This window comes from Pterocles gutturalis, unplaced genomic scaffold (genome assembly GCF_000699245.1).
Source record: "Pterocles gutturalis isolate BGI_N339 unplaced genomic scaffold, ASM69924v1 scaffold32817, whole genome shotgun sequence".
Lineage (NCBI taxonomy): Eukaryota > Metazoa > Chordata > Aves > Pterocliformes > Pteroclidae > Pterocles > Pterocles gutturalis.
Genome location: NW_010116730.1, coordinates 18,664 through 37,253, shown reverse-complemented (window position 1 = coordinate 37,253; position 18,590 = coordinate 18,664). Strand labels below are relative to the sequence as shown.

Sequence of the window (18,590 nt, the reverse complement as noted above, 5' to 3'; positions counted from 1 at the left end):
CCTCCTCTGGACCCTCTCCAAATCTCTATGTCTTTCTTGTACTGAGGGCTCCACACCTGGACACAGTACTCCAGATGGGGCCTCACAAGAGCCGAGTAGAGAGGGACAATCACCTCCCTATCCCTGCTGACCACCCCTCTCCTGATGGAGCCCAGGATCCCATTTGCTTTCCGAGCTGCCAGAGCGCACTGCTGGCTCGTGTTAAGTCTCTTGTCAATGTCTTATTTACTGGCTTCTGAAAGTGTGTACTCAAAAGATGTCTAGCTCTTAAACGGCTTGTAGGAGCTGTTATTTGTTTTAGTGCATTGTCATTAACTGATAAGAGTGGTGTTCTTCCTGTTCAGTGTTTGCTAATAGGTGCCAGACCGAACAGAAATCAGGAGGTCGAGTGGAACATGTGAGATGTTAGAACGTATGGCGAGAGCAAGCTGATCCTGAGATTTATGTGCATTTCAGTCTGCCCTGAACCCTTGCCAAAACAAGTCTGATAAATTCCTCCCTGAGGGCATATTGCCAAATATGTAGGATTATAGACTTAAACATTTTAGATGCTGCTAACTGCAAAGTGAAGTTGATGTCGAGGCTTATTATTTCCTGTAGCAGTTGAAGTGTTTTGTTGTATTCATTTCTCCTGGTTCTAGGACTGTTAGGTAAATTTATTGTGCTTCTGCTGCCACAAAGACAGTGATATACAATAGTTCCTTAAAGTACTGGAAAGCTGCTGTAAGCTCCTTTCCCGGAGCTTTCTCTTCTCCAGGCTGAACAACCCCAACTCTCTCAGCCTGTCCTCATAGGGGAGATGCTCCAGCCCTCTGATCATCTTCATGGCCCTTCTCTGGACTTGCTCCAGCAGGACTGTGTCTTTTTTATGTCCCCCATTTCTGGGGGCCCCAGAGCTGGACACAGTACTCCAGGTGGGGTCTCATGAAAGTGGAGTAGAGGGGGAGAATCACCTCCCTCGACCTGATATCATGCTTCTTTTGATACAGCCCAGGATATGGTTGGCTTGGCGTGCTTTGTTCTCAACTTTATGTTTGTGTCCCATCTCTGTCCCAGTTTAGAAATATTTATATGTTTGGTTAGTACAGCTTATCTTGCAGTCAAAACTGTTGATCTTGAAGCCGATGTGTAAGAAAAGGAGACATTTTGTAAACCTTGGTTGTAGGTATTTGTAGATGTGGCTCACTAAAATCACTCCAGTGAATGCTTTTAATAATTCTGTTAATTAGGGCAGAATCTCCATTGTTTTAAGTGCAATGTTTGTAGAAAAGGTAGCTTTTGTTCTAGCTTTGCTGTTTGGGTGACTTGGGAAACATTTTTACAGTTGCAGGCTTTGTTATTTTAAGCCTGCAGTGATTTTTAAAAAAAAACAACACCGAAGAAAACACAAACCAAAACAAACCCCAAGCCAAAACCTGGGACTTGATTGTTTCAAATCCTTTCCTAGAATCCTGACGAAACTTCTGGAGGTTTCTGATGACCCGCAAGTGCTGGCTGTAGCTGCTCATGATGTGGGAGAATATGTACGACACTATCCCCGTGGGAAACGGTAAGAAAAATGCCAATATGCTGTTACTCAAGAGACTAGCTAGAGCATATACTTCGGTTATGGCTTTTTTCCTTATTTATACAAAAATGTGCTACATAGGGATTGCAGCTTATGCTTGGGTTTAATTCACTGTGAAGGAGTGCAAACACAAACTAGATCAGATGAGCAAACACAAACATTTTATTAGGCATGTGCCATAACCTTTAAACAGCTTGCACACGTCTACCCAAGTGTGGCATAATGCTTGGGCTAGTATGGCCATGCAGTTGTTGGACCAAAAGCTATGGGGTCAGATGAGTGGATAAACAGGACCTGTATCTGTGTCTGTAGTTGGGAAAATGTACTGCTGGTGTGGCCACAGCTCCACCTGGCTCCCAGGCTGTTAAACCTATTCAGAGGTGTGTCAGCTTTCGAAAGGAGTGGTCATCAGCAAATACCAACTGTCCTAGATACTATTCTAACCCACATTCTTGCATCAAATTCTAGTACTTCAGTTGCTTTCTGCTTACAGACTTGACGTATTCAGCTTTCTGTTGTGATGGACAAGCTAAAATGCCTCAATCTTTTTCTTTTAAAGAATTTCCTTTGTAATCCAGTGTATTCTTACCAAGTATGACTTCAGAAATTTTAGGACTAAAAGCACAGAATATCTAAGGACTGTGTGCCAGTTGCCATATAATAGTCTATTTCTTTCCATGATTTTTGTTATGTAGCTGTTTACTGCTCCCACGCCTGGCTGGCATTTCACACTCATTGTATGACTTGCTTTGAAAATGGATGCTATTTGTTGGTTTAGAAGAATAAGAGAATTCAAATGTCTTCAATATTTTTGTTTCCTTTAGGTGTTTATCCTCAACTCTTAACTGGATTGTCCTTCAGCCTTTGAAGGTTGCAGAACCTAAAACTTTTTGAGTTTACTCACTGTGCACAGCGGGGACTTAGAGTTACTGTTCTGGCTAACCGTTCCCTTTGTCTGACAAAAGAAAACGTTTGTTAAACTAAATACTATATTTTTGCTTGGCTGTTCTGTAATATTGTCAGCTTAAATAATTTTAATTTGCCTTTAAAATTGCACATTGTGGATCAAATTCTCAAGGCAGTAGCACTGAGGTCTTCTAATGAGGCTCACCAACATGCGTTTTCTGGTATTATAACAGCATTGGTGTTTGCTGTCACTGAAGATAAACGCAGAATAAACATCAGCCCCCAGTACAACTTCCGTGTGTCCCAAAGGTTGCTGCTGTGCAAGATCAACTCTTTCGATCCCCTGAATGCTGTGAACATGGGTTTTATGTTTTGCATGTGCGAGAGATTGACACCTAGAGCTATTCCCTTCCTTAGCTCATGTTCAGAAACAGTTTCATTGCACTCTCCTTTTCACCTTGGTCTGCTTTTAGATGTGTAGTGTGGATTTTATGTTAATATTTTCTGCTGTAACAATCTGAACTGCTCTCATTTGTCCTCATCTTCTGTCTCCTCTTTTTGCCTTTAAATGGGTCATGTTAAAATCTGGCACTTCAGCACCTAGAAACTTGTTTCAATTGCCACTGTCTTGGCTTAGTGCACTGTTATTGTGGGGAACAGTCCCTGCAGAAGATGTGCACGTGCTGTAACTGGCCCGCTGGGCTCTATTACTGCTGTAAAGTAAGCAGAACTCCAGGAGATGGAAAACAGAACTAAAGGTAGTGTTTTGAGCAGGTTTGGAACTTGAAGGAATAGGATTCACTGTGAATGTTCCTCACAGTTGCTTACCTTTTGGTCTAAAACACATGACAGGGAAGTGATTTGAACCAGTAGTCAGTGTTATGCAAGAATGTTAACACAGTTCCTTGACTCTTCATATTCTCAGCCATGATTTCAGTGACGTACTGTCATCTGGAATACTCTATTTCCATTTGTGATTATAGGATTTTAACTTTTCATTTTGACTCTTGTGCTCTCCTACCATAAGGAAACTTTTGAGTTTAATGCCTTTTTTGCCTCCTTTTCAATTCCTGAAAATTCAGTGTTTAAGTCAGCCCTGTATTGAGGGACAGTCTTGTCTTTGTGTGCAGTGGTTTTATATTTAACTTGTGATCAAAAATGTGAGGAAGCCTAAAGCAGCCATAAAGGTTTTTTTGACTCTGTTACATTACTAATAACTTCTTGAATTCTTGTTGAGGATTTTCCAGCTTAAAACAATTGCATTTTTCTGAATGCATTCCTGTTGTATGAAACATTTAAGGATGTTTTAATACTACTGGGAAATAATATTCCCTGTGGTCTCCACGATGGTTTTGACTGAGTTATAAAATAAAATAGGAAATTCTCTTTTTCATCAGCGTACTATGACTTTATAAAGTTCTGCGGTTTACAAAAACATGCTGTGTTGTGCAGCAGTTATGCATTAATTTGGCCATGAAAAGAACAGTAATAAAAGCAGACAGCTAATCATAGAATCAGAGATCGGTTTGGGTTGGAAAGGACCTTAAAGATCACCTAGTTCCACCCCCCTGCCATGGGCAGGGACACCTCCCACTAGCCCAGGTTACCCAAAGCCTCATGCCAGGGATGGGGCATCCACAGCTTCTCTGGGCAGCCTGTTCCAGTGTCTCACTACCTAACGCAAATTATAACCTCTTAGCAGGATATTACATTTAATTGCTTGGTGATCTGTGAGAGAACTGATGTAATAAAACATATGCAAATCAGTGAGTAATCAGTTCGTATATTCCTTGCAAATTGTCTCCAAACTTTCTTTTTTTACAACACACCAAAATGCTGCAAGTAGAGAGTCTTTGTTCAAGAATAGCTGTAGCTCTAGTACGGTTTGAATGGCAAAGAGCACTATGAGGAGTACCAGGTGGCTGGTGTTGGTGTGATTACAAGCGTTTTTTCTGGGTTAGGCAGTGCTGGAATGGATTGGCACTTCATTCTTGCAAAAAAATTGTGGAGTGACTTAGTTATCATTAATTTATGGAGGGGAGGGCATTACCTCTTCCTGATCGTGCTGTACCCTGCCAACCTGCTCAAGCTAATATTGAGTTCCTTAGCAATCTGGGTTCAGTAAATAACCATCTATGAAAAGTGGTCCTTCCTTGATTGTTGTTTATTTCAAAATTTATGGAAGTATGTAGTAGGTAGCAAACAGAGGAGTCTGGTACAAACACTTTCTGATGTTCTGAATTCTTAAAAAAAAAATAATTAAATTCAGTAGGTAGTGTGAGTGATCTGCATTTGTAACGTCAGATAAGATGTATATGGTAGGAAATAAATACTTTTAATAAAAAAATATTATGTGACTTAGCCTCTTAATGCCTTGAACAAGAAGTGGTTGGATAGGATAGCTACCCAGAAGCTGAAGTAATGTCAAAAAAACTGCTCTCCTCCTCTCTTTCAGAGTGATTGAACAGCTTGGTGGTAAACAGCTGGTAATGAACCACATGCATCATGAAGACCAACAAGTTCGTTATAATGCACTACTGGCTGTGCAGAAGCTGATGGTTCACAACTGGTATGTGAAAATTATTTAACATACTACTAACAGTAAGAAGTACTGGGCTGTGGAGAGAGGATTTAAGACAGTAGATTTCTTTAAGGGGGGAATAACATTTAAATGTGGTAAGGCTGCAGTTCTTAAATGATAGAGCAGTATGATGGTGATGTGTAAGATCTCAGCTAGTTTTTCTGTATATTTTTGTTGCAGTTGAATTGAGTAGCTTGGCCTTGCTTTGAGTAATTCACTCAAACAATACATTTTAAGTTGGACTGCTTAGTTTTTAGTACGAGATGTAATTTAGGCTTGGAAAACTACAGTCTTCAAAATGTTGAGGAGGTGTAAGTATTTGAGCAAGCTTACTTAGTTGAAGGAATCAGTAGCTTGGTGTAGTTGTAAGAGTTGATACTTCAAGCACTTAATTGGCAGTTGCTTTGCAAAGCACGTGCCTGACCATTCTTTTGCCTTGTTGGTCTTTGCTCTAGTCCTTCTGCCCACAGTACACGGTTATTTTTCTGTTGCCATTTTAAAGGATGCAAGTACAATTTTTACTGAGCTCCAGGAGTAGCAGAAGCTTATGGGCTGGTTGGTTAGATGAAGTAGAAAATCACTTGCTGGTATCTCTTCCATCAATTCCTGGGAATAACATTTGAAGTAATGATTTTCTTTAGTTGTTTGTTGACTACTTCTCTGGCTAGTTTTCTAATATAGCTCCAAAACCCCAGGAATCCTGACATGTTCTGCCACAGGGTTTGCTGGTGGGTGATGCTGCCTTTCCAACAGAGCACAGGACCTTTCTAGTGAAGCATTGAAGGGCTGAAGTTCTGAAAAGCTTGCTGTTCATGTAACAACTTTGTATAACTTGCCAAACTATTTAGGTATGCTAAGCATAAAGCACAGAGAGTTAAAAATACTAATTAGGAATGCTTAATCTGATTATTAATTATGATTTCACCAAAGCTCATATTTCCAATTTGGCATTGCCTTAGAGAGAGATAAAATCCAACAGTACATCTGACTCCGTTGGAACATAGATGTTGTGATACAAACAACTAATTTCATTTTGAACTGAAACAACCTTTTATTTCTGAAAAGCTTGGTGCTTGGAAGTACCTATAACTTTTTTTTTTTTTTTGCTTCTGATACAATGTGATCTTTTAAAAGGCTGAGTAGTGATGATGCTAACAGTGTGAACACGGTAGGGATAGAAGGTTTATCAAGCACATTCTGACAGGTTCTTTAAGTCACCTGCTTGCTGTAGAAGGCTTGCTAGCAAGGCTGACAAAAGCTCCTGTCCTCTCTCCTTGCAGTGTATCTTCTGTAAAACAAAGCTAGTTTTCCCCCTTGTCTTCTGGAGAATATAGGTTTTAACTCTTGTGCATGTTATAATATTCATTTTATCCTGCTTCCTCCCTCTCACATACTATGGGTACCTTGTATAGCAGAGACACACATTTAAATAGCCGGCTGTGACAAATCCAGAGTTAATAGTCTCCACCTGTAAGGAGCACTTTGGTAAATAACATTGAATTTCTGAATGTCTGGAGATGAAGGTGAAATGTATGGTCATTTACACCCTAATTCGGGAGCAGTATTGTATATAGCACTCCACCCTACTTCTCAGTTTGGTGATACCCTTCTCACTCTGCTCTTCTGATATATGTGAAGCATTCCGAGTACGATAAACCAGCTATGCCTAATTAGAGATTACAAGGTGGAAGGCTTAGTTACTAAATTTACAATCTGCAGGAGGGATAGGTCTTATTTCATGTGTGTTCTGTTGTCTTGAAAATCTGGTAATAAAAACATTAAATTCTGGTCTTTCTTCCCTGGTACTAAAAGTTTTCCTGGATGCCTAACCTGGCTTTCTCTCATTTTCAACTTAAGCATACTAATTATAAAAATATCACATCTGGTCCTGTAGATTTGTCTTGGTTTTTTTTAATGTCATGAACATTTCTGTGCCTGCTTTTCAGTTTGTGAACTTTTTAGATTTGAGATTGAGAGATGCTGCAATTGCATCTAGCTTCAGATCTCAAGAGGTGTCAATAAAAAGGATCTGTTTAAAGTCAGTGCCATTTTCAGATTGATATTGTCATCTCTGTAGGGAGTATAGTCTTGTTTAATTCTCATTGGAACAAGCGTCTGGGACACATCGTCCTTGGCTCATATTTGCCAAAGTGGTGTGCCCTCCTGGAATGGACATCGGATAGCTTGAGCTAAGGAAATGACACGTTTGTACGTGGGAAGCTAGACGTGTCTTTGTATAGATCTGGTTTTTGATGTGTGTCAAAGCTCTCCTGTTCCATTGCTTGTGGGGAGAAGAGAGAGCAGAGTCCCCTGATGGGACTGCTTATTTAGATTTGCCTTGTCGTAAGATGGATTACTCGACAACTTCAAGGTTTTGCTTACCTTGCTCTTCAAAGCTTGGAAACAGTAATAATTTTTGCCCTTGTTTCCATGTGTTTTGGAATTCCAGTTAATTTCACTCAAAGCAATTTTTTTTTTCTTCCTTGAATTTAATTGGCATAGCACAACTCTGCGTTACTACCTGCGACACATGCACGACAGAGGTGGTCAGGCTCTTCTTAGGTCTGGAGGCTAACCAAGAGAAGGATGAGAAAATAAGGGTTTGCTCTGCTGGGTTGACTCCTGGTGCATGTGCTGTGCCTGAAGTGGCAGAGGAAGGAAAACTTCTGGTACCTTAACTGAGGGAGTGTCATGGGCAGCTGAAGTGCATTCTGCTTACAGTGCAGCTGTATTATTTGACTGCTAATAACTTAACTGGAGACAATTAAATCCCAAGTAATTTCAATAGTTCATTAAGGGCTGGTTAACTAGCTTTTCCTTAGGGGTTTTTAAGTCAGGGATAAATGGGGGTGGGAAAGCAGACTGTCAGTCATTCTGTTTAATGGTGAAACTAGGTTGGCAGAAGCAGTAACTGCTGTCAGCTTTTCAGAGGAGGTATGTTGAGGTGAAATATTCCAGTTGCATTTACATGTTAAATGATCATGGACTTGATGAAGCAAGGAGCGAAGGTATCTTTTTAGCATCAATTAAGGTCTTTAAATGATTTATCCTGTATTTTAATCTCACTTGAACTAACTGAGTTAGGCGTGGCACTGCATGCTGATGGTAAAAGCCTGTTATGGGGGGGTGGGGGAGTTTGGCATGGCAATGATGGTGCAGAATTTTTGTGTGTCCTGTTCAATTTGTGCTTGAAGTATGTATGAGAAACATCATCTCCTTATTCCTTGTCTTTGCTGGTGTTCAGAGGCAATACCCATTACACCATTTTAGCGATAGGAACTGGTTTTGGGAACCTAATGCTGGTTGGAGCAACGTTTTTAATGATGCAGATTTTAAAAGAATCAAATAGTTGAGTTCTAAACTGACAGCACTTACATATATCACGTAAAGAAACCCAATATGTTAATCTCTACAGGTGAAGCACGTGCCTTTCACGTGCTTCACAGCACAGCATTTTACTGAACTTCAGGAATGGGATGTTGTGACTCCCAAGTGCCTAGAGTTAGAAGCCTGAATTAGGGACCAGAGGTGAGAAATCAGAGAGAATTGTTACAACATCTAGTATAGCAGAGATGTGCAGAGATGGATCGTGTGTGCTCTTTGTTCATACAAATGTAAAGTAAAACACGGTGTTTTAACCTCTATAGGTTCCAAAGTTCTTCAATATTCATGCAAGTGCTGCTGAAACCTTTGGCTGAGTCAGGGTAAAGGCAGAACTCGTGGCATCTTTTGACATGTGCTTCCATTAACTAAACTACTGGACCGTGGTGCCCTACCTTTCTGCTTATGCTTTAGGAGTGAGCTGCTGTTAGTGAGGGATTGCATCTCGTACCTCTGGGTTCAGGTGTGATGCCTCATCTCCCCAAGATCCTTTCACCTGTGCAAGCTCGGAGCTATAAACCCCCTTTAAACAGGCAGACTTTTAGAATAAAGTGCTCTTCAGTGAATAGATACCAACATGGATGGCATGAGTATGTTGGAGAATGCTAAACAGTGGGAGTCAGGATGCGTCACTGATGCACGATGAAGTATGGTATTGCAAGTAAAATTAAACAGCGTACTGAATGAAGCAACAGATTGAGATAAGCTTTGAATATACAACAGATTTATACAGGATTTTCAGAGTGCACATCCCAGACAAAATTACTTATTCCCATACTTTAAAGTGACTAGTTATGCAGAGAGACATTAAAAAAAATCTGAATCTGCCTAGGATTTGCAGTATGCTATATTTAGATGCTGTTCTATAGAGTTAGTGTGGAATATTCAGCATTTGTCACTATTCTTTGGTATAAGCTTCGTTCTCTAAAGCCCGTTATCTCCTAAGATAGCTTCTGTGCCATGCTTGCTTTTGGTAGTAAGAAGTCCAAGGTGTAATGATGGTTAACCGACAGCCATGAAGTTTGCCCCTTCCCTCCTTTTTTTCTTGACGTGTAATGCTTAATAGAGTAGGCTTAAATCCAGCACACAATGCCTACGTGATAGTGCAGTACACTCTGTTTGTCCTGTTTCTTGGCCTTCATCATCAATACAAGTCCTTTTTAGTAGTTAACAGATGTTAACTAACGGAAAAGTTTGAACAGATAGATTGTGTCCCTGATAAAAATTAATATTTTGAGAGGACAGTTCCTAGCTAGAATGAGACAAGTTAGGCAAAAATCCAATTAGTTACAGGCACACTTGATATCTGGTATGAGTGCTTCATCTTTTTATTCAAACATAAGTGTGCATTATTTTAAAGCTTAATTTCATACGGGTGGGGACTGTGGTTTGTATTGTGCATATGCTCTCTGGGATTTCACACTGTGATCATGTTTTCTGTCATGAGATCTGCTCTGTTTGTAAAAAGCAAATTTTAATATTTCTAGAGCTTCTGTTAACTTGGAGGAAATATTGTGCAAATATTGAACATCCTGCTCAGTTTGCATTTTCTTTTTTTCAAATAAATTGTTCATTTTCATGTGCTGTGATGAAAAAGCATGTCACCAAAGGCATAACTTTTTGATAGTTTCATTTTTGATTAGTGTTACTTAAAAGATTTGATTTTGCGGTAGGAAAATTTAGCTAAACATTCTCTATGTCAGTCATTCTGAAATATTCTGTGCAAGCTTAAAGCGCTGAAGTGTTGCAAGCATTTTACTTACTGTTCATTGTGGTAACTAAGTCTTTGATTAAACATACAACTTGCTTTGTAAGTGTGGTTTTATGGTTAAGTCAAGTTGGTACTTTTCATAGGATTGCTCTGTGCAAGTGTTAGCTCATAGTGCATCTTAGAAGTGAAAAATGCCTTGTACCCTGTCTCCGTAAGATATGCCTAAAGGCATATAGTGAATTGAATTTCATAGATTTTTCTTATAAAATCTAATAACGTGTTTGAGTAATAGTTTTGTACCGGGAGCTCGTTTTGCTGCTGTTTCTTTATAGCTTGTACGTCAAGTTGTTAACTGGAAGTCTAGGATTCTTCTGAAAAATGGACAAAACCTCTCTGAAGGGAAACTGCTGAGTGAATTGCAGTGTCTCACTCTGAAGACACACATTGATTTTGCATTTCACAGCATTTTTGCAGTCCTCATAAAGAGGACTATAAACCACACTATCATTCAGTAATCAGGTGATAATCTGTAGATTGCCTGGTAATAATATTGCATTCATCTGAGGACAGGCTCCATTTGAAAAAAACCCAAAAACCAAAACCACACAAACTTTCGCTTGACATTTATAATCCCTCCACGCATCCATTCAGACTGTTTAGTTTTAGTGTGCTCATCAGAATGTTGAACATCTCTGTACTGTGGATAATTAAGGTGATAAAATGTCCTACGTGCTGTTTGTTTTAACAGATTGCTTTTGTTTTACCTTTGTGCATGAAGTGGAATCTGTGACACTAAATGTTGGGGATTGCAGAGGTTTCTGCAGTATCTCCTCTCTCTCCTGATCTAAGGCCACATGCGTAGGTCAAGGAAATACATGGTGAGACTCACCATGGTTCCACTGAAGAGAAGAGAGTTTATTAAACTCCGATTTGATGATGTGCTAGAGGCCTAAACTGTTGGGTCATAATAGCTTTGATCCTGTTGTGTACATTTGTTTCTTCTTTGTTTTTGTTGTTTATTCTTCAACAGTGTTCATAGTCGGCATTGCTCCAATAGACAAATGCTTTCTAATCTTTAACACATTGCTTTTTCTCAAAATACTTGATAATGCATTAATCTGCTGATGAAGAACACTATTCAGCACACGAGTGACAGAAGACGAGAACTGCTCTGTTTTCCTGGGTGGTAGCGCTCCGACTGGGGCAGTCCTCCCAGCCCAGCTGTCTAGGAAGATGTCACTTTGGTTTTTAGTTTACTGCTTTTATAGCTGTGCTATTTCTATTTACTTCTGTGAAGAACAGTGCATGTAATGTAGGAAAAAATATATACTTATACTATACATTGTGTACATCAACTAATATATAAAAAATATGCAGTGATACAATTTCTGATCCAGCAGTATGATGTGCTGTTATATTTCAGGAACCAAATATGAACATAGCTCTAGGTTTGATTTCTGAGCCTGGTTTCTTTCTTTTCTCTGCTGACCTCTGTGACTGTTTCAGAGCAAATGCATCTGTGGTGGCCACTCACCAGCCCAACGTGCCTTTCTCCTGGCCACCACTAGTGTTGATGTGACACTGCAGTAACCGTGTTCAAGGGAGCTTGTTAGCAGAAAGCAATTCACTTGAGAGTTAAATGAACAAAAAAATACTGTCTCCCTAGAATGCCTGGATGCATGGCAGTTTTGTCTCCCCTGGGTTAGATGGGGACTTGAGAAACGGTTGTAACCTTGTCCTGGTGTTGTCACTTCATCTCTGCTGCTCAGAAGGTTCCAGGGATTGTCACATCTGTGGATGTGTTTTTGTAGCCACGTAACGCTTACAAGACAAGTGCTTAAAAGGGACAGTTTAGCCTGCTTAGAGCTGGGAATACATACTCAAACCTATTTGTGAAGCTGCAATAAATGACTAGAACTGGTCTGTCTCAACAACTCCAGGTTATTAGACTCATAGTAGAAATGCAGTGTTCAAGCTATTCCATCTGCTGCCTGTCCTGTGAACTTCTTTGTTTAGCTCTTGTATCTCTATGATTTGTCCGTAAGTAACAGTGTAGGTTGGCAATGTCTTCCGAGTTGCTTCAGTCCTGTGGCAGACTTTCTATTGTAGCTTTAGTACATTTCTGTACTCTTTCATAGGGGGAGGGATTTCTTTAGAACTAGCTTTTCATTTTCACTCTCAAAAGCATGGAACTCTAGGTTTCTATTTAGATAGAGAAAAATCAATATTTTTATATTGTTCTTTGTCAAAGGAAAGCATTCTGCCTCTTAGGAATCTCAGTCTGCTAAAACAAGCTAGAAATTACAGATGTTCAAGACTGAAAAATAGTTTTTGGATAACATAGTTCTTCTATAAATTGGATTTAAGCAAGAGATTTAAGATAAATGTTGCTAGAAAAGATAGAATAGGAAAATATCACCCTTCCTTTCTTCTACACTTCATCTACTTTTCTTCCCTTGCCTGCCAAAAAGAATTTTCATTTTTCCTTAAGGAAAAGTAAATCTAACTGCAGCGGAATTTGCAGTATAACGCTAAAAGCAGTAGTTATTAAATTGCGAGGCTTATTCCTTTTAGCACATGACCTCTGGAAATCTGTTGTATGTACCTTAAAAGTTTCCCGTCTGTTGTAGATTGTTTGTTGTTGACAATGGTTCTTTGTTTAATCTGAAAATTAGTATAAAATTTTCAGGTAGGGTCTTGTGCCAATTTGCGATTCTCTCCCTAGTCCATACTCACAGAATTTGGTGGGTTTTGTGACTGATCAGTCCCTTGTGCCTTTTCCTAAATGACCTTTAAGCATTTGTTGCAATTACCGTAACACTGAAGTGTATCTCGGCATGAGGGTGTCAGTGTCTCTTGTAACAAAACCAATTCAATTAAACTGAATGAAGCAACACATTGGAATAAGGATTTAAGATGCAACAAATTCATATATTCACTTCTAAGTTTCCTTTTCGTCTTGGAAAAAGCACTTTGGATAGCACAGAAAATGTGTGTTTGAAGGTTAGATCCCAAAAAGGGGAAATTGCTAGTGTGGAAGGAATCTCACCCAGTTCTTCTAATATGAATTAAGAGATTAATTTGCAAATGGAAATTACTTATGCCTCACCGTCAGCTGTCTGAATGACCAAGGAAATGAAAAAATGTCGTGTTTCAGGTTTTGTTGGTCTGAGCTTTAACTGCGAAATGGAGGATTTTGTAGTTCCTCTCACAAGTGGTGTACTACGCTTGCATGTTTTGGTGCTTTTCTGCGGTGCAGGGTAATATTTTGTGCACTCGTAAATGTATACTGAATTGTTTCGTGTTTGAATGCAGTTAACTCTGAATGCAAGCTTGTCTGGACCAGCTTTGCCTGCTTTGTAGTAAGGATCGTTTGATGTTGAAGAAGTCAGAAGGGGGCTAAAACTGACCTTTTTATAAAGGTCTTTCTGTTCCAATGGGAGATAAATGGTCGGAGTGGAACTTTTTATCCCAAGAGCTAAACTTGCAAATTTGACCTTACAAGGTATTTGGGCCTTTGCTCAATGAACTTTACTTCTTGGTTATTAATGCTGGAGGACAAGTTGCTGCCTTCTGTGTTGCATGGTTTTTAGTGCTGGGTCCAAGTTACTGCTACTAGGAACTGTTGCAAGGTGCCTCATGTAACGGTTGCACAGCGAGCATATTTGTATTGGGAAAATGTTGACTACCTCAGACTGGCTTTTGAAGTATCGCATGCAGTAATACAATGCCTACTCAAGGTGAAAGGCAGCTTTCTAGTGGAAAGAATTGGTGATTGAATTTGTTGTTGGCCAGGACAGTAGTTTGGTCTTTTTCCAGACCTTTGTACTTGAATTTTGTACATTTTGTAGAACGCATATTGAGCGACACCCTGCAGATCTTGGCCTGATTAGAAGGGAAAAATTGTATTACTTCTAAGAATGTGTATTGAAAGACAATGGGTATGTGGGCCCCAAAGCTCACCTATGTCAAATGTTAGGATATGTTTTGTCTTAGTCTGTCACGTTCTATACTTTTGCTTATGAGTTTAAAAATCTTAGAAACTTGATGTGCTTGCAAAAGACCAACCATGATGCCTTTGTTGCAGAAAGGTGGTCTTTTTCTGCACTTATGAAGGGAAGACTGACAAAATAAGTTTAAAATAGGGAGAAGTGGCCCAATTCATGGGTTTATAGCTTGTAATTTAAAAAATCAAGTCTAATACCTCATTACTTTCCATTGTAGTCTGCATCTTTAACCTGTCAGGTTGTATTTTTGAGTATTTTGTGAAGTGTGTTGTTATCTTGGTGGCAAGATCTGTCTTTTCATCGTACATGCTCTTACGGTGCAATGTGTTGAAGGCTTGCATTCTTAATGGTAATTTTAATTTCATGGGGTAAACAGTAATTCTAAAATCCTGTTTTTTCTCAAGATTTAACGAAGTAACAATGCAGGATAAATAAAAAAATCTTAGACGCTGGATTTGTAATAGCATAGTGATGGACACCTGTGTCCAATTGATGGGTGAAGGCTGAAGCTTATGGTGGCACTTAACCACCTGATGTGATGAAATACCAGTATGTAAAAAATATACTCGAATTTTCTTGTCCTTTTGGTAATTATTTTAACAGAGGGAGAACAGGGGCCTACGGAAGCTACTCTCGGTAGCTTGAGTTTGGGTGGAACATGAGGGACGAGTGACCAAAGGCCTGGCAGAGTGATATCAGTCTGCTGTCCCATGGCTGCACATGAAAGCTTTGTGTTGAGAAAGAAGCTGTCTAAATCCCTCCTATCAGTCTCTTACCAATCCCTCTCCTCATCTGGCATAGGCTGTGCAATAACTTGTCCTAGGTTAACCAGTGACACTCGGTTGGAAATGGTAACCAAATAGGAAATCAACTGGTACTTGTAACAGCAGGTGGGACAAGGGGGTTTTTGCATGTCAGTGGCCCTTGGTGGTGGCTAAAGAAGTGCTGGGGTATGGGCAGAGGGGGTTCTCACCTGTGTTTGCAGTGTGGGAATGTGGAGCAGTAACTGCAGATACTCGTTCTCTGTGAGGAAACGGGATAAGAGCTTGGACTTAAGCCTCACACCTGTAGATGAGTGACTGAAATAAAATGTTTTGTAGGGAAGATGCTGTACGATGTACTGTATGTCCTTTGAGGTAGAACGTGGCTGTTAAGGCACTAAGTACCTACAAAATATGCTCCTGCTCTGCCTTCTCAGAGGTTTGTACCGAATACGCTGCACTGTGATTGGGTTTGAGTAAGCCTTGAGCGTGCATCTGAACCAGTGTAAGCTGTGCAATAGTTGTGCTGCTACGGATTGTTAGCTTGGTTGATTTTCCTACTTCTAAGTAATTGCATAGGAATTTCACATTCAGAATGGTCCCTGTGTGCTTTAAGAATCAATAACTTTGTAGGCTTGTGATGCTGTGGGCAGAGCCACTTATGCAGCAAGTGTGAGTTGCTTTCAAGGCTGGATGTCAGAGAAGAAATTCTGGAATCAGTACGTGCATATAGGCGTGAAACAAAGAAAAAACAACCGAGGGAGCAGAAGGAGGTTTGAGTTTGGAAGCTCTTCCATAGTTGCTGTCTGTGTTTTTGGATGGCTGTCAGATTTTTGTTTATTTTGGTAGTCCAATTCTGAGTCCTGCAAAACCACAAGAGAGCAGCTCATCTGCTCCCTCACCATCAGGAGCCTCTACTTTGAGGGCGGCAGCCTAGCTGTTATGATCAAGAGTCATGTCTGCTGGGTGCAGCCCAAGCATTCAAATACCGTGATCTTGCAGTAACACCTGATAAAGCTGTGCTGTGAAGGAAGGTGCTAAATCATCACATATGGCTCAGCATCCAAATTGTGTGGTGTTTTCTTTGCTAATGAAATTTGAAGTTAACATTATGCTTCATAGGAATTTTGCTTTTCTACCTACTTAAAACTGAGAAAAGTGCTGTTGGGTGGTACAGTTGTGATGCTAAACTTTATTGTGCGATAGGAATTGTAATGCAGGGGGGGATAGCTGTTCAACAGGATGCTAAGCTGAAAACTAGTTTTTGAAATGTGCGCTAAGCACTGATCTTTTATATTTTTTTTTAAATAAAGCAAAAGTGCATACTCTAGAGTTAATTTTTCAAATATAAGAGTTCGTTCTGAACATAATTTCTCTGAACTGCTAATGTTTAACCTGTGTAGGATGAAATACCTGTGTAGTGAGAAAAACTGTGGTGCTAAGTGTATGATCAGTAATGGAAAAAAGAACGCCTACGTTTCACGGGTCCTGAAACCCCTCTTCCAGCTGATACAGTGGTGCAGTTATTGAAGTTTATTTTCTGCAACAGGTGACAACTCAGATGTTACGGAAGACCTCTTTCAGCTTCTTTGTGGTTTTGTGAAGTGTTGAGCTGCTTTCACAGAAGACAGTGAAGGATGGGAATGTTCAGAACAATTGTGCAGTGTTTTTCCATAAAATGCAGATATTGTTGCTCAAGGCAAATGCTAGGAATATGGAGGGTGTTTGTTCCAGTGTTGGGAGGACAGGTATAAAAATAAGTGACTTAGTGCACTTCAAAGTACAGGTGAAGAAAACCCTTTAAAGAAAGTGTTGGTATACAATGGACATAGTTGGATATCTTTTCTTTCTTCCAACTTGAATGTATAGTTCTTCAGTCAACCTCTATTTTACTAGTCTGTGGGTTACAGTGCCACTATATCCATTGGCATGACTTGTGCTCCGGCAGCTAGGATATGGGCAGAGATCCTCTTAGACACTTTGCCACAGCTTCTAATATGTATATACAGTAAGCAAATCTGGGGGCTTCGTGGGTGTTCTGTAACAGTTGCCAGGTCTTCTAAATATTACCACTGTGCTTTTGCTTTTCCCAGACAGTTTTGTTGATGTTCGGTTCATACCTTATTTTCGGAGGGATAGATGGTGGATACCTAAAGCTTCGGTACTCTCATAGTAGCTCCGGTTGACTATCGAATAGTAGTAGATGTTATTTGAAGGATTAATTCTAAACTTAAAGACTTTTTCCTCTTTTTCTACTTCATACTTCCCACCACTGTCCTACTCCCTGCTCTCCAGAATGTCTCTCAGTATAATTTTTTTATTGTATTTCAGGGAATACCTTGGGAAGCAGTTGCAGTCCGAACAACCTCAGACGGCCACTGCACGGAGCTGAACGCTTCTGTCAGTTCATGCTTATAACTACAGTATGTTTGTCTTTAAATTAATAATTAATACCAAGGAAACACTGAAATCACATGTTCTTTGCCCGCTGCTAGCGCATCAACTTTCCAGATTTCCTCTGGTGTTGTTGGCTTAGATAAAAATTTGTTTGTTCAGCTAGTTCTGATGGTTATGCCTGTTAGCTTCCTGTTATATTCTGAATGTATATGATGAAATGTGGCTAATATATTGTGTTTGTTTTATGTATTTATTCTCATAATAAAGAATATTATTAAAGGATACTCACTCCATGTTATGATTAGCCTAGTTCTCTTCTTTTAGGGGGTTATCAGTGTTGTCACTTTCCAAGAAAAGCAAGTAGTCTCTATATGTCTCCAGACAAATTAATAAAGTTTTGACTTGGTGTTCTGTAGGAAATGCAGTAGCCTGAGAAATGTTGATTATCAGTACTCAAATATATACCAAGTCTCAAAACAGTGTTAAAATTGTATTTAAAAGCAAATGTATGGGTTTTGGTTTTTTTTCAGATGGGGTACTTCTCTCTTGTTAGAGACTACATTAAAACATCTGGACGTGAGAAGAAGAAAATAAACACTCCTGTAATGAAAATTGGTGCACTTAAGATGATTAGTCAAGCTGTTTAACATCAGTGTTGAGTCTATAGATCAGACATCAAGTTGTTTTTCTAACAAATGTGCAGTAATTGGTAAACTTGGAATTTCATTGAGTGTCTTTGTTATTGAAAATACTTGTAAATATTAGGGTTTTGGTGTCATTCTAAAATCTACTGTATTTCCTTTATATTAAGCCAAATAATTTTGCTATCAGTCTTGTGTTTGTAGCTTCTGGTAGTAAAAAAGATGTAAGCATCAGTAAATCAAAGATGATTTTGGATTGCCATGTGAAAACAGTCTTGTTGCGTATATAGGAGCTTGGCTCTAGGCACTTGCAACATTAAGCAATTAATGTTCTTGTGATTCGTTTTTAGAATGAAAAAAAAGATGAGAGAACATAGCTTATTATTCTCTTTAGTAATCTTGTGTGGTACAAGTCTCTGAGGAAGCTTAGGGTCCTTTATCATCAAGTAAACAAACAAATTGGGGAAAACTTTTCTTACCCGGTCTGGATTTTCATCATATGTAACTAAAATTTGCTGTTGCAATGAAGAGAGAAGGCTTTTAGGAGATGGCAGTTTGTGATGATTTCTTGGCCTGCTTAATTAAAATTGGATTGTGCAGATCAATGACTGTTGCTTACTTCTGCATATCGGAGGCAT

At 39.4% G+C, this 18,590-nt stretch overlaps 1 protein-coding gene across 2 annotated transcripts in view; it reads left to right on the top strand.

The window, feature by feature from the left end:
* ATP6V1H (ATPase, H+ transporting, lysosomal 50/57kDa, V1 subunit H) overlaps positions 1 to 17,306 on the top strand; it is a 45,542-nt gene extending 28,236 nt beyond the window's left edge. For both annotated transcript variants that reach the window (XM_010075592.1, XM_010075593.1), the window contains 3 exons: positions 1,448 to 1,549; positions 4,929 to 5,042; positions 17,246 to 17,306. In XM_010075592.1, the coding sequence (XP_010073894.1) occupies positions 1,448 to 1,549; positions 4,929 to 5,042; positions 17,246 to 17,306 (277 nt within the window). The remainder of the gene's footprint in view (positions 1 to 1,447; positions 1,550 to 4,928; positions 5,043 to 17,245) is intronic.
* Positions 17,307 to 18,590: the final 1,284 nt, after the last annotated feature.